Here is a 16,495-nt window from a genome sequence, read left to right as displayed (position 1 = left end):
CTTGAACAGAGAAGCTTCAGCTATGAAGGACACATACTGGCTACAGGGCACCAAGCCAATGTGCACAGGCATCAGTGTGCACCCCACCCCCGGTGTCCCCAAAATGTTTGCATAAATATCCTACAAAATTGACAATGCATGATAGACTCTTTGATCTTTCTGCTTAGTTCCTGTTTGCATTGGTTCAGCCTCACCGATATTGAATATGCCCCTTAAAACATACACACGTTTCACTGGATGCCAGGATTGGGCAGCCACCCTCCCTTCAATTCTGAGCCGAGGAGAGGAGCAAAGAGCTGCTCTCTTTGAGCAAACACAGCAGTGGTTGATGTAGATGCCTTTTTTGTGTTACACCACCCCAACTGCGGCAGCCATTTTGTGAGTGGTGCCCACAGCACTCCAATTCCAATGGTGCCCCTGAACCCAAAAAGATTGGTATCTCCTAGAGTGCCTGTGTGATCATCAACACTCATTTTCTCCCTCCCTCCCACCCCCAGCAATTTTGCAGTTGGTGTGTGTGCATTAGGGGTGGGGATAGGGTAAGGCAAAGCATAAATAGGCACATAAACAAATGTATGTTGCTTTAAGAATGTAGGCTTTGTTTCACAAGGTAGAAAGTCTGCCAAATGCAGAAAGGGAGAAGCGGTACTGAAGGAGTGGGTTTCTGTGTAGCAAGTTTAAAACTGACTCAACCCTCCCCCTTTTGTTCTTTCAAAAGAGAGCACTTTTAAATGCGTAAAACTGTTGAGCAAAACCATAATAAGGACACAACTGCATAAACAGTTCTGTCCTTTATCAGGACAGGCAAGGGATGGCCTTGGCTCCCCAGGGGAACAATGAAAACACATCAAGAATTTTATCTTATGTGCTGACCACAAAATATGCGCAAGACCAATGTCCGGGGAAAACGCCAAAAGCGTGTTCCCGGAGATTATGACGTCTTCCCAGATAAGAGTAGAAAGAGGAAGATCCTTTTATGGTCAGAAGTACAGGAAGGAAGATCCTTTTATGGTTGAGAGTACCAGAGCAGGAACATATGTGATGTCAACCTGCGTATACTAGTTGACGTGGCTGGGGAAGCGGGAGAGGATGCCTGGAGGATATATATACTGCATGAAACTTGTCATTTCTTTGTACTTGCTGTGGACTCACCACGCAGGTGCCTTCTGCTATCCGGAGAGCAGAATAAACTCTTTCTTTGAAGCAACCTCGGTGTCATTTTGACTTCCTTCCTCCTGTCCCGGAGCAACGCAGACCCAATCGGTGAACTCCAGTAAGGCTACAGTACAGCATATTGGGAGCCTGTCGAATACAAGCCACAAAGCTCAGCTTCTCTTAGGGATGACAAACTGGCTGGGAATACTTTTTAACATTTCACATCCTCTGAGGAGGAGCTGAGGGTGAAGAGCGTAGAAGCATAACATATATTTTACTGGACTAATGTCATTGGCAGTTTGGGATGGGGGGGGGTGAGCGGAGCGGAGCTCATTCAGAAAGGTTCGAGCAAGGTTGTGAGAATGATGGGCAAACTGATTCCAAGACAGACACAGAATCCAGAAGGGAGAGGGCAGAGCAAGTCACTGGACAGCCAAGGCAACACAACAATTGACCCAAAAGCAAAGAGCAGGCAAGGAATCCCTGTTCGTCCTCCCAGCAGCTTCTTCCATGTGCATTAATGTTCCACTGACACTGAGACCAAAACAAAAAACCACCACCAAATGATGACTGTGTACATTACTGTGTGGGGAATTGCAGGCATTAGAGAAGCATTCCAAATGCAGTAATTTCCCCTGTGCCATACCACCGTAATCAATGAACGTGCTCAAGAAAACACAGATTCTAACTTTTTCAGGTTTTAAGTGCAGTTTTCAAGCGTTTCTTCTTCTTTTCCCCCTGAAACTAAGAACAAAAACAAAAATATGGCTCAAAGCTGGTTCCGGATTTCTTCATTTTGGTACCTAATAAAATGTTGTCAGTAGGGATTGGGGGGTGGGGCGTTCATTCATCTTATTCAAGAGGAAAAGCTGCTTCTTGCTGTATGCAGGCAAGCAGAAGTTAAACACACTTTCTTCGGTTGGAGGGAGCCTGTGCTGTACTCAGGTTTCTAATTACAGCGGCTGGTTTACATCTATAATACAGTACAGGAATTCGCCCCCTCGGTGGCCAATTCAAGATGACACATTCCACTAAACTGCAGCTTGGCATCTCAAACCAGTTCACAGGCGGCTGGCTGCTTAAAATTGCTGACCCCAAGCTACTTTTCTCCTTAATCGATAAAAGACAAATATCTTTTATTCTCAAGGAAGAAAGCAGCTTTGGGGGTGTGTGGAAAGAAATGGGTTAAATAGTCTCTTTCATCCACACACACCAAGTCTTCAGCTCAAACTGAAGCCATCCAGTTACTTTCCATGGTAAAATAAAACCATGAGAGAAGGCCTAACATGGTACTGTTCCTAATGGGTGGTGCCAGCCTTGAGGGCAGTGGAGGCCGGTGGCACCTAGGTGGTCACTTGGGTGAGACTTTGCCTGAAAGAGGGGCCTCCCCTGCTTCAGGCATTCATTTTCATCAACCCTCCCACAGATGAGAACACAGAATCCAAGGGGAGCTCCAGACTATATTCTGAGGGACGGATTCAAATGCAGAAGGAACATTTAGGTTTCAGGAATTATAACGGAGCAAAGCACTCGGTTGCCCCAACACAACAAATTCCAAAAGATCAGACTTTTTTTGCGGTTTGGTTAAGTGACAGGGAAATGTGTGGGGAAAACAAGAGGTGGACAAATGACTAACTGGAAAATGTACAAACGCCCCTCAAGCAAATCAGGACACATGGCCACTGTCCTGTAAGCTCCCCACAATCAATCAGTAGGAATGCTCAGCTAGCTAGAATCTCACCTCCATGTAAACTTTGTGTGCAAGCAAATCAGGATGAATGTCCCAAGTGCCTGGCAGCAAATTTCTTCTTAGAAAGCTTGCCCGCGCCATCCAAACTAAGCACTGCAGAGGATGAAGCAGCTTGTGAACCAAGAATCCATTTAAGCACATTCTGATTTTTAACTAAAATCTAAATGAAGAAAATAAATCAGCCAGCAACGAGATGTGCAAGTTAGGAGAACCACCAAAATGTCAATACTGAGCTTTGTTCTTCCAGGAGGGGCAATTAATCTCCTCCTCTAAAAACATGTCCCTCTAACAATAATGGAGAAAATTCTATTGTAATCTCTCTCTCTCAGTAAACTGCAGAGGTGACTGCAAGTTGCTGTAACTGGACTTAGCCTCCAAAAGGAGAAACCATTTGCAGCACAAAAGAACCAAGAGGGGAAATTGCACTGAAGCTACTGGAAATACCCCAGTTCCTGCACTGATGTAACAGTTCTAATTCAAGAGGTTGAGATGGCACTGCTTCCCTTTATCTTCTTTTCATACTACAAATGTCAAGGGTGCTTCAGCCGATGGTGGTTCTCCAGCCACCCATACAATTGACAGAGAATGCTGATCTTTTTTAAAAAAGTTATTAAAAATCGAGAACACTCAAAGAACGCCATTTACAACGAAGAGCACATTCTATATGGTAACATGTCAGTTTCAGCCCGCTTATGTCCCCAGCAAAATAGAGCCTTGCCTTTTCCAGGGGTGGTTCCTGCACTCCTGGATGTGTGCTTTGTTCTCACTAGTTTGGCACGATTAGATTTCTCACAGCAGAACAACAATCCCTCCAGGATCACAGCAGCTGTTTGGAGCGGTACAATCGGCAATTTCAGGGCAAGGCTGAAAAGTTGTTGCTATCAGAAGTTTCAAAATAGCATAATAGTAGCGGGAAGTGCACACCAAACACTTTAAGGAGCTCAGGCAAAATTGGCCAAATCGCACTCCCCATTCATCAAAGCTCCTGTAGTTTTCCATTAGGAAAAGATGGATGATGATGAATGTTGTGCAAACCCATTACATGCTGTTCAGGCCCTTTCCACCAGAGGGATCTGTGCTGACTTCATAGGAAAATGCAATATCTGTTTAAAGCGGGGGGGGGGGGGGGGGGGAGAGAGAGACCTTTTCCAGTTCCAATAATTACAGTACACATGGGGGACTGATCAGGGAAAGTTAGACACAGAATGCACTGGGATTTAAGTTCACAGCCATTTCTGGATAGCACCCATTATGAATATTCTGCCGCTGAAGCGCTGAAAGACATACTTTATGCAATTAACTACACTCAGAAGTTTAGAGCTAGCCTTTCCCTGTGGATCTGTGCTAAATCCAACAAATTTGAACTTCTGTTGTATAGCTTGTGGAGCTGCCTGGGCAACTTCCTAGACTCTACATAACAGAGCAGGGATAGGGAACCTCTATTGGCACCTTGTGGGTTAGCTCTGGCAGGGTGAGAGGACCACTCACCTGCCAGTCACATGCAATCATTAAGGTGTCACTTGACTGGCAGGTTCACTGTCCCCACCGACCTGTCATAATCCTAGGGTTCCCAAGCACCCTGCAGCCACTTGGGAACCACAGAGCAAGGGGCAAAAAACACAGGACTAGAAAAGTGATTCTTCTTCCACCACCACCCCACCCCGAATCAGCTGGTGGGAATGGGAGAAAGAAGCCTGTGTTTTCCAAGCATTTGGTTGTGCATGGGAGGAACCCACTTGTCACTGATGTTTGCAAAAAACAAAACACCTCGGGGCTGCTTGCTTTGGCTGCATGCTCCTGCACAACTGGATTTCACACATGCACACACTCATCAGATGAAAAGCAGGAGTTAAAATCCTGTTTTGGCTGCAAGCACCAGCTCCCTCACGGGAATAGGCAACTGCGGCCAAAGTAAAACTGATATGTGCCCTCCCACCCATCAGCTGACACTACACATGATGCCAACTGATTTACAGGTGTCCATGGTTTGGGGGAAGACAGCCTCATGGGCCAAGTTGGACCTCTTGGTGGGCCAAGATTGGTCCTCGGGCCAGAAGTTCTCCACCCCTATTGTAGAGTAAGATTCTGCCACAATTTTGTGTGGCAATCTTTTTTTTCCCCAGCCCAAGAATTTCATTCCTTTCTGGGTGATCTTCTGAGAGCCACATGTCAGCAGTGTGTGTGGCCAGAGGTAAAGGAGCAGAATAACACACAATCCCACATCCCTCTGAATCTTTTATTCTCCCTCTTGAAGAACCAAGAGGCATTATCAGAATTCAAAGACTCATTCCAGCTAGGCAAAAATGCTTGTGGCCTGAGACAATTCCAGGGAAGCATGGGGCCTGGGGAGCATTCCAGGGGCCAGACACAGAACCCTAAAGGGTCACATTCGGCTCTGAAGCCTGAGCTCCCCCTGCCTTTAATCAACTGAATCCTAGCTTATGGTTTCGATGCTGCTTTTTACATGTTTGAAAAGTTCAGCTATTTTTATTCTGTTTTGACTTTGCAGAAGGGGCGCAGAGCACTGTGGGAAACTTGCTTGAAAGGCAATTGTTAATAACTTTTAAAAAAAGATATTGTTAAAAATAGCATTCGACTGACAATTAACCAGGAGTATAATGCTGCAGTTCGTTAATTTGTGGTGTGTTATAATTGTTTTTGTTGTTGTCTACAACCCAGAATGAGAGAGAGAGAGAGAGAGAGAGAGAGAGAGAGAGAATATGCAACAGCCTAATGTCAACACATCCACCCTTGTTATATCTTGGCTTATAAGCAGTAGAAATAAATTCCAGGTGGAACTTTTGTCTTCAAGGCAAGGGGTGGAGCTGGATGGGGAGTGACAGCCTCAGAGGATCGGTCAACGCTCCAGAGTTGCAGCCCAGACTTACCTATCAACCGATCGGCATTCTGTTGTAGGTAAGAAGTGCCAAGCAAGCCTTCTCTCGGGAGCAATTAACCTCAGGCTCTTCTATTTCCCCAAACACTGTTCTTCTAGTATCTCTCCTTCAGCTAATGGCTGCACAAGCATGAAATGTTAAGAGCCCAGACAAAAGGTAATGCCATTCCCAGCGTAACCATAGCAGTTCCTCTTCAGCCGCCCGGCTGAAGTACAGCCAAAGACAAAAGATGCTCCTAAGGCAGCTCGTCAACAGAAAAGCTGAAAACACGACAAGCCTTATCATCCCACTGTTTTCCTACTACATAGGCATCAAGGATGAGGAACAAGTGAGCTAACTACTCGAAGAGACAGCCAGGCAGCCCAAACCGTTCTCTAAAATTAGAAATTCTGTCAAGCATCTGGAGCTGTAGGAGTTTTGATTTTACAGGGACCAGAGGATGAGAAACAAGAAAGCCAACACTTTGAAGAATTGGACTTGCTTAACATGGCATTGAATTAAATATGGCAAGTGTTAAATGCAGTGTGGTACTGCAAGAAAAGTAGTTTTTACACGAATGAAAGGGGACAGGCCCCTGCCCAAAGAACTTACACTGTAGAATTCGACAGTAGAGCATCCCGTGTCAGAAATAAGCTTCAAAATCAAACATAACAATAAACAGCTTAAAACCTTAAGACATCGACAGCAACCAAAACATACAAGATCCTCTATACATCTTACCTTTCCTCAAAGGCCTGAGCAACGAGATACACCTGCACCTCCCCGTTGCCATAAGTGGATTTGCGGCTTCTGTTGCTTTTAGGGAAGCATCATCATTGTGCTGCCTTATGATTGGTGGGAGTCAGAGGTGTTTCCCTTGTAGTTGTGAGTGTCATTGTGTTCTGTGAACATAAGAATAGCCTGATAGATCAGGCCATTGGCCCATCTAGTCCAGCATCCTGTTCTCACAGTAGCCAACCAGATGCCTGTGGGAATCCTGCAAGGAGAACATGAGTACAAGAGCACTCTGCTATGGTTTCCAGCAACTGGTACCTGGAGTGATTTTTCCCCCTTTGGTGCTTCAAGTATATACGATGCTAATAGGAGTTTCACCAACACAGCAGTGTTGCAAGTGACCAACTAGCATAATGGGGCCAAGGACAATATGGGGACATCCCTAACTGAAGGATTGCAGTCCAAATTAATAGATTTTCTTAAGATGTGTGTACTTTACGCTAAAGGGTAAAAGGTAAAGGGACCCCTGACCATTAGGTCTAGTCGTGACCGACTCTGGGGTTGCGGCACTCATCTCGCTTTATTGGCTGAGGGAGCCATGTGGCCAGCATGACTAAGCCGCTTCTGGTGAACCAGAGCAGCACACAGAAATGCCGTTTACCTTCCCGCCAGAGCGGTACCTATTTATCTACTTGCACTTTGACGTGCTTTCGAACTGCTAGGTTGCCAGGAGCAGGGACCAAGCAACAGGAGCTCACCCCGTTACGGGGATTCGAACTGCCGACCCACAGCGCCACCCGCGTCCCTATTACACTAAAGGGAAAGGGTAACTAAAAGGAGAATGATAAAGGACTCAGGCAGAGGGTACACAGAAGGGGGTTAATTCTATTAAGTTTGCCTACCAAATCCACACTTTCTGAAGCAATTTGTGAACACAGCCATCCTTCAGAATCCAAATTTAGCAATGCAGTTCTCCAGCCGAATAATGTGCACACGAACATTTAACTTGGGTAAAGTGTGTATAAAAAATGAACACATTAGTGAAAGCAACATACAAAATGTAGGAAACGAAACCATTCTAACTAAACTTAAGAATGGAAACAGAAGAAACCAAAATTGGTGGATTTGGTCATCCCTAATAGAAGATCACACACCCTTGTTTGACTGAGCTTAACTACCAGCCCAAGTGAGCTGCAGTAGACTTTGGAGTTGCTGTACATGATGAGTCCTCTTACCGTAGTTCCTGTCTTTTCTGAGTGGCAGTAACAACTGCAGCTTAAACCAGGACTTCACCCAGCCTACCTATGTTGGGCCCAGCTAGAAGCGGATATGAGAACTGAAAAATAACAGCAGTATCAAAACATAACAGGCCTAATGAGTTCTATAAATAAGCAAAATAAGCCAAATTTTGCATTAAGAAACAAAGAAAAATCTGTACGATATGTTGTAAGAAAGTATTAGAAAGCACGTTAAAAGTAAGGTAATAATTAAAAGTACATTCAAAATCATAAATGTCAACTATATGGGGAAATGATGGGAAGTCCACAATTCTTTTATCATTTTATTTTATTTTGATATATGTTATTTTATTTTATGTAATATTATTTTATTTTAGCTTAGCTGAAATCTAAGCAGAATTTGAAGTTTAAATTAACATCTTATAGAAATTCAACTTAATAATTTTTTTTCTTTGTATTTATGTGTATGTGTGAAGTTAAATTTGTAATGCTATTAATGAATTTCAATAAAGGAGATGAAAGCAAAAAAAAAAAAAAGCGCTCTGGCTCAAATTCAGTTCTCTTTTTACACTCTCTGATTTTTTTATTAAACAATTTGTTCTGTCAAAATACACAGACACAGAAATTGTCCCTCCATGAAGCTGAGAGGCGATGGAAGCCCATGATGTGAATGGATGTGAAGCTCTTCATTTTAATTATGGTGGCTATGACCAATCCACCCATTTAAGTGTAAATATATTTGGCACTATGCAGTTAAAACCTAGTTTCATTTTCAAACAGCAGTCTTTGCTACTTCAGATCACAGCAAGACAGCTTTTGTATATTTCTACAAGCCATTCATAACCTGTTATGAATTGCATGTAATGCTATCTAGCAGTTATCACCTAAAAACCGGAAGCAATGCATCCACTCATCTACATTTCAGAATCCGCTTTATTAAGAAAAATAGAGAAGGAAATAAGCTGCATGGTAACAGAGAGCTCAGGGAGGAGGTGGGAGGTTTAGCAACACAGAGGGCTTTGCTCACAGAAATGGAAATGAACCGTCGTTCGATCTTGCCAACGACGTTGCAGTTTTCTTTTCAAAACTGATGCACAAGCTGGATGCTTGACAATGTGTTTTCCTTTTTTCTGTTTAAGGCAGCATTCAAGAGGCCTATGTATACCATGATGCCAGTTCCTGACCGTCAAAAGAGCTACTTCAAAATACAGAGATGGTAAAAAGTATGTTGCAGAATGGAAACAGATGCTTCTTAATCTTCAGCAAAGTAGTCATCGAGTCCCTCCAGTTCCATTTCCTCTGTTGCATTTACAGAAGAGGAAGTGGAGGTTTTATTTATACTTGTCTGGTTGCTGTGCTTTGGTTGGGAGCTTTCGGGCTGCCTTTGTTCTTTCTTGATATCCTTGATGCCACCGAGTAGCTGCTGACTCTCTGCAAAATACTGATTTGGGTGGTTCAAAGAAAACCCAGTATCATTGACCTGTGCAAAAAAAGAAGAAGGGAAAAACATGTTCTGTCACTGTACTTCACACACCCTTGAGTTGAAATGCACACTAAAATTTTCACTTTGTTCAAGCTTTGAGATAGCCAGCGTTGAGAGGAAAGCTATACATTAGTTCAGCCTCCGTGAAACATTGCTCGATAAAAGCTGCTAAGAGCCAAAACATGTTTTGATACTCAGTTTCCCTGTCTTGTTGCAACAGCAACCTAAGAGGACAGGTTTGTTTGTTGTTGTTTTTTAAGAGACAAATACACAGGCCACAATCCGAAGGGTCAATTGCATAATAAACTGCAGGTAATGCTGAAGTTTCAGTTAGCTTTTTGGCTATGGGAGCCACAAACATTCATTCCAGCTGTAAATAAAACAACAAGTATTTGCTCAGGTGAAGTAGCACACCAATGAAAGAAAAAGGAAAATTCCTAACTGCACACTCACAGCATAAGCCTATGCATGTCTACTCAAAAGTAAGTCCCACTGGAATCAATGTGTCCTACTCCCAGGTAAGAGGATATAAGGTTGTAGAGTGGCACATCCAGAGAATGGCCCGTTAAGAGAACAACTGCTCTCAGTGTTAGGCTTGCATCGTCTTTCTACTCAATTGTATTTGAGCATGTCCAGGTTCAAATTCTACACTTCTGTGTGGGGAGACAAGTAAATCGCTGATAGTTTTACAGATCAAAACAGAGAATTCTTACCAACAAGTCAAATGTGGAAGCCGTTGCAAACATCAGAGCCACCAAAATCTCACGGAAATAAATCTATCTTCAGAACAGATTTTACACACACACAAAAACACACACATTCAAACTATGATTAAATTAGCTATCATTAAAGGCAAGCCCTAGCTGTTTTATTCAGAGAAGGCTACTTCCTCTGTGGAGAACGTATTTTCAAAATTTCAAAATATATATATTTTTTTTAAAAAAATTCACTGCATTTCCGAATAGCTTCCTTTGAAACCTCTTGGTGATTTAACAAGTAGCAATAAAAATAAACTTCTGTTTATAACATGCTGCATAAAGCATTAGTGCTAAGATATTAAGTAAAAGCTCTACTTTAAAGATGACGGGTGCTTGGGGGTTTTTTTGGGTGCGGGAACGAAGTTTGCTAATGTATCCTACATACTTTTCAAAAACATTTTGACCTTAATTCCTCTCGAAAGAAAAACCTGAAAAGACATTTAGTTTTAAATGGCTCCTTCCCCCTGCCCTAGTCTAGCTGAGGTAGGAGGGAGGGAGGCCCCACATCATTTATCGTGCCCTGTAAAAAAAACACAAAAAACACAGCAAAGCTTGTAATCTAAACTGACATGAGGTAAAGGACACTGGATTTAAAAACAAGTCTCTCTATTTCATCTGCTCTGTATTTCATCTACTAAGGCCTCAAATCTTTTCTCAGATTCTGATCATTCTAAGCAGTGTCCTTCCATAACACAAAGCCTGGGTTCCTTTTGGTGTCGTATTGTGTGGTTTTACTAAGGATCTGAAGCAATGGTGTTGAACCTGTGCGTTCTTGGGGTTTTAATCAAGAAGCTACAAAGTGGCAAGTGATAATGAGGCAAGCTGCTATTACAAAAAAATACACAACACAAAAAATACAAAGCCATATGGAATTATTTCAGATACTGTATGCTGCCTTGCTATTTACACGCTTTCTCTCTTTCTAACTTGCTCTTAACTAAATTTTGACCACCAAGAAATAAAAAAAGCAAATCAATCCTTTTGTCTATAAACATAAACAAGATGCATATTTCCTGGAAAAGGAAAGCCATTAGAAAGACAACAATAACCACAATATCAAATGCATTGGTCTTTGCAAAGCTACATTTGCAAGTGGCAGTTTCCTTTTAGCCAGGGATATAAGCATTGCCCATTTAAACGGAGCCGCTCTAATTATATTGCTTGCAACCAAATGAGCTTGACAGCTTAGTAAAAAAAAAATGCTTCAGCACATCTGTTTTATTATCCTTATTAATAATATTGGCTCAGCCAAATCACTCATGATAGCAAAACATTTGTAGCTATCAAAGCACAAAGAGCACATTTATTTAGATATAAAAAGGCGCCAGTTTATTAGTTAGGACAAAGAAATAATTGACACACAAACAAACAAAAACCTGAATGGGAACAATTCCAGCAGTTTGCCATAAGTAAGAATAACAATTCATTCCCTCCATTTGCCCCTATGAAAACTATGAATCTATTGGTCTCTGTGACTCAGAGGGCTCTAGAATTGCAATGCCACCAATATCTTTTCCTTAACCATGGACTAAACTATAAATTTAATCACTTATATTTTGTGTTGGTTATATAATTGTTCTGTCTCCTTTTAAGAACACCATATTGTTATAGCTGTAACAATACAACTGATAACTTAAGTATTTTTCCTTACAGTCTGACTTTTGGGGCTCAATTTTAAGATTTTGGCACCAGAAAGTAATTTCATTATATTTAAATAAAACTTGAAGTTCAATGTGGCACCAACACTCCCAATTTCTCGATACATTTCTAAGTAAAATAATAATATGCAAGTACAGTGGTGCCTCGCAAGACGAAATTAATCCGTTCCACGAGTCTCTTCGTCTTGCGGTTTTTTCATCTTGCGAAGCACGGCTATTAGCGGCTTAGCGGCTATTAGCGGCTTAGCGGCTATTAACGGCTTAGCAGCTTTAAGAAAAAGGAAACAAACTCGCAAGAACTCGCAAGACGTTTTGTCTTGCGAAGCAAGCCCATAGGGAAATTTGTCTTGCGAAGCACCTCAAAAAACTGAAAACTCTTTCGTCTAGCGAGTTTTTCGTCTTGCGAGGCATTCGTCTTGCAGAGCACCACTGTAACAAAGAATATCTTCTACATTAGAAAGCGTAACCTTGAATTTCAATGCTTTGCTCAGCATTCTTCTATATTTAAATTCATTTTTTCCTCTTACTGTATTCATAAATATTTTCATTCATCACCAAGGGCGACATATGACTGATTGGTTTTTGTGGGACAGGGCAACAGAAAAAGCCATCAAATTCTGGCATCCAGTGGACAGGAAGATGTAGCAGCATGTTTAGAATGTCTTCCTTTTCAGTAAGACCAAAAATAGCAGGTCTAATCAGGCCCATGGGCTAGAGGTTCCCTACAACTGCTCTACGTGGATGAACTGACCATGGTTCAAATGCAAATGCAAAACCTACCAAGAAAGGCAGCAAACCTAAATCCAAAATGGCCTCCAAAATGTTTGCTAACAAGGACAGCACTATTATCGAGATAGCAATTGGGGGTGGGGTGGGACTAACATACACACACACACACACACACACACACACACACACACCACCCTTTCATGGAGGACAAGGCTATTAGTGATTACAAGTCATGATGGCTTTATGGTACCCTCCAGGTTCAGATACAGGAAGCCTCTGAATACCAGTTGCTATGGGAGGACGATTGCCATTATGCCCTGTTTGTGAGCTTCCTAAGAAACAGCTTGTAAGCCACTGTGGAGAACAGGATGTAGGATTATATAAGTCTTTGGTATTGCCCAGCAAGATGGAGAAGTTATTAGGTTTTTCACAATATGTTCTGCATCTTTAACATACAGAAATAAACTGATCAGAAACATATTCAAAGGCCCTTGCCCCCGGGGCAAATGGAGACAGACAAACACGTGAAATCATCCCATTTTATAGTTTCTCCCAATTGATGGGAAAGGGGCAGAGACAACTATCCAATCAAAAGCAGGGAAATGGTGTGCAGGGTTTTTACCCCTTAGTTGGAGATGGGCCCTTGCTACTTGTCCTTCAATAGAAATAGGAAGAGAGGTGCAAATTACAAGTAACTCCCCTTGGTTATGGTCAGGCAAATTGGAAACACCACTATGGACATTTGAGAGGAGGTGTATGACTTTTAAAATATGTAAACAGATATGTAATATGTAAATAGATATGGGGTTTTTTTTTTCTTCAGTCTATGTGGAATAATGCAAACCACTCTAAATATACAAGAACTGGAATTAAGACATGTGGATTGATGGTGTCTTTGGACAAAGGTGGAGTTTGGGTGCGGGGGGGAGAAAGGTTTTCTGTTAGCAATATATTTAATCAATCTTTATGTACTTTTTTTAATGCAACTTGGAACTGTGTCTTCTTCCATCCTGTAAGAGGGAAAAACTGGAAGGAAAAAATGTAGAAATCAAGTGTTATTGCTTTATCTACATTTCGTTTGCTAGGACCAGTGAAACACCACTCCATAAATGTAAACAGTTTTGCTACAAAATAAAACAGCATAACCTCATAACATATTTGTTGATTATGTATGCACTAAACAGTTAGCAAATGCGGAGTGTCAATCCATACATGAAATGAAAGACATCTGCTATATACTCATTAACTCAGCGTAATTAACAAGGATGGTGGCACGTGGTGAATGTGAACAGAATGTCTGAAGTTTCGCACAGGGTTTCTGCCACCAGTCTTTCCAATAATGAGACACATTATCGCCTGATAAATAAGAACCACTTACATCATGGGTCAGCTCAAAGTACTTCTGACAGGCCAACTGATAGTGCATGCCCTTCACCAGTTCCAAAATCTAGAAAAAGGAAAGTGATCGATATATTTAAAGGGTCTTTAAAACAGCTGAAATGTTCTGCAATGTGAACATATGACCTTTACAATTTATGGCAGGGTTTGACGTAATACAAGAATCTGTAGTCTTATAAGATACAATGTTGCTGACATTTTCCTCCCACTTAGAATTGAAGTCAGATTATCCATAGACAGAGAAGAGGTTCTGCCTTCTCAACCAGAAATCAACAGTTTTACTTCACAAATGACATAGAAAAATGAGGAACGATGTGTACTGTCAGAACATATTGCGCTGCAAAATCTCTTGCATTATTTCAAATAAGTATCCACCATTTGAGCAACTGAAATATGAACTAATCAAGTATGCGGCTATAATTTATTTTGGATAAAACTTGCTCAGATGTGTACAACAACTGTGCTCCCAACTACAAATTGTGGTGGAAGTAATTCAGAAAAGAAGTTGCAGAAAGCACTACATTTCTACCCTCTCTAAGATCAGCTCTCAAAGTTAAGTTGTTTCTAGCAATGCTCCTCAGAACACGAAAGGGAAATCATCTGTTTTGAATTCCTATTAGAAACATCTCTCTATCTCTTGTAAATACAATTTGCTTTCCAATTCTACCTCATGTAATCTCTTCTGTCCTGCATAAAACATTCATTCTTATCAGCAGAATGCAACACCATTTGAAAATTTAAGTTGTCTGTCATTTTCCCCCTCTGCTGCTATATAATTAAACTGTATATTCCCTGCTTATCAAGCTCAGGAAACCGCTGGAACTGAGAGATAGCCTCAGCCGAGAGAAAATTCTTGAGAAATGCAAATTCACACTCCTTTTCAAAAGGCTGACCTTTCCATGTCAAGCACAGAAATAAACTCCAGCACAAATCCCTACTGCCCTCATTATTGGAGGATGCCTTATAGTTATTGACAGATGTACAAATATTTGCTGAATATATCAAGCTACAATGCTGCCAAAGAAGTGCTTACTGGGTTTGTTTTGCTGCTACAAGTGCAACTGATTAAATGTCTGCCTTTCTTGTCATATCCTGTTACATATGTTGTGAAAAACAAATCAACTTGCCAGAAGAGGCTAAAGTCTGGCACCGTCTATGTGCTTTTGAAATGGAACAGATAATAAAATGTAATATATAAAAAACTTGGCTTTGCTAATTAAAAGTGTTAATGCTGCTTTGAATGATACTGAAATGGTACCCAGCAGCAGCACATTTTGTATCAGTGCATCAAGTTTATGTAGTACATTTGATGATGTAAAAAACTTATTTTGGCTAAAGGATGGATGGATGGAACAGCACCTTTTGCTTTTTGTGGAATATTGTATTAAAATAACACTGATCAATTCCAATAAAACTTGTAGAGTGTTGCATGCTTACATCAGTTACATCTGAGAAGAAAAACTGAGCAGGGATGCTGTCAAATAACTGAATCATTGAATGCACTGCCAAAGCTTCAAATATCTGTGACACAGCCTCTCTGTAAGTAAGCACAAGTGTCTGGAGGTCTAACATTAACACTACAGTCGTACCTTGGAAGTTGAATGGAATCCGTTCTGGAAGTCGGTTCGACTTCCAAAATGTTTAGAAACCAAAGTGCGGCTTCTGATTGGCTGCAGGAAACTCCTGCAGCCAATCGGAAGCCCCGTCGGACATTCGGCTTCCAAAAATAGTTCGCAAACCAGAACAGTCACTTCCGGGTTTGTGGCATTCGGGAGCCAAAATGTTCAAGAACTAAGCTGTTCGAAAACCAAAGTATGACTGTACTTCTATTTTCATAGCTGATATATGGGGACCATACCTTGTCAAAACGATCATGCCAAGCTTGGCATCTGACCAACCCTTCTTGTTGCCGCAGATACCCAGAAAAGGCCAGACCCCAAACCATTCCATTACAGCTGTACCTGTCTCGCCAGAGTGGTGCATGCTCTAGTTATCTCTCGCTTGGACTATTGCAATGCACTCTATGTGGGGCTACCTTTGAAGGTGACCCGGAAACTACATCCAGAATGCAGCAGCTAGACTGGTGACTGGGAGCGGCCGCTGAGGCCAGATAACACCGGTCTTGAAAGACCTACACTGACTCCCAGTACGTTTCCAAGCACAATTCAAAGTGCTCCAGTATACCTGAAGGAGCGTCTCCATCCCCATCATTCTCTCGGACACTGAGGTCCAGCGCCAAGGGCCTTCTGGCTGTTCCCTCACTGCGAGATGCCAAGTTACAGGGAACCAGGCAGAAGGCCTTCTCGGTAGTGGCGCCCGCCCTGTGGAACGCCCTCCCACCAGATGTCAAAGAGAAAAACAACTACCAGACTTTTAGAAGACATCTGAAGGCAGCCCTGTTCAGGGAAGCTTTTAATGTTTAATAGACTATTGTATTTTAATATTCTGTTGGAAGCCACCCAGAGTGGCTGGGGAAACCCAGCCAGACAGGCAGGGTATAAATAATAAATTATCGTTATTATTATTATTATTATTATTATTATTATTATTATTATTATTATTAAACAGGTGGCGATCAGTGCTTATCTTCTAGGAAAGAAAGGTGCTGACACTCAGCATGAAGTTGTTATAGTAAGTGCCACACTTAAAACCAGCGCTTTTCTCCTAGAAGAAAAGGTGCCTACCTTTGAGTACCCACAGAAGAAAGCACTGCTG

At 41.8% G+C, this 16,495-nt stretch overlaps 1 protein-coding gene across 1 annotated transcript in view; it reads right to left on the bottom strand.

Moving 5' to 3' along the window:
- Positions 1-8,314: 8,314 nt before the first annotated feature.
- Positions 8,315-16,495, bottom strand: part of PRIM2 (DNA primase subunit 2) — a 64,238-nt gene continuing 56,057 nt past the window's right edge. Inside the window, 2 exon segments of the mRNA XM_081857054.1 lie at positions 8,315-9,234; positions 13,761-13,829. Coding sequence (XP_081713180.1) covers positions 9,007-9,234; positions 13,761-13,829 — 297 coding nt within the window. The 3' untranslated portion in view covers positions 8,315-9,006.

This window comes from Podarcis erhardii (genome assembly GCF_964252035.2).
Source record: "Podarcis erhardii genome assembly, chromosome: 3".
Taxonomy (NCBI): Eukaryota; Metazoa; Chordata; class Lepidosauria; order Squamata; family Lacertidae; genus Podarcis; species Podarcis erhardii.
This window is presented reverse-complemented; position numbering and strand designations above follow the sequence as displayed.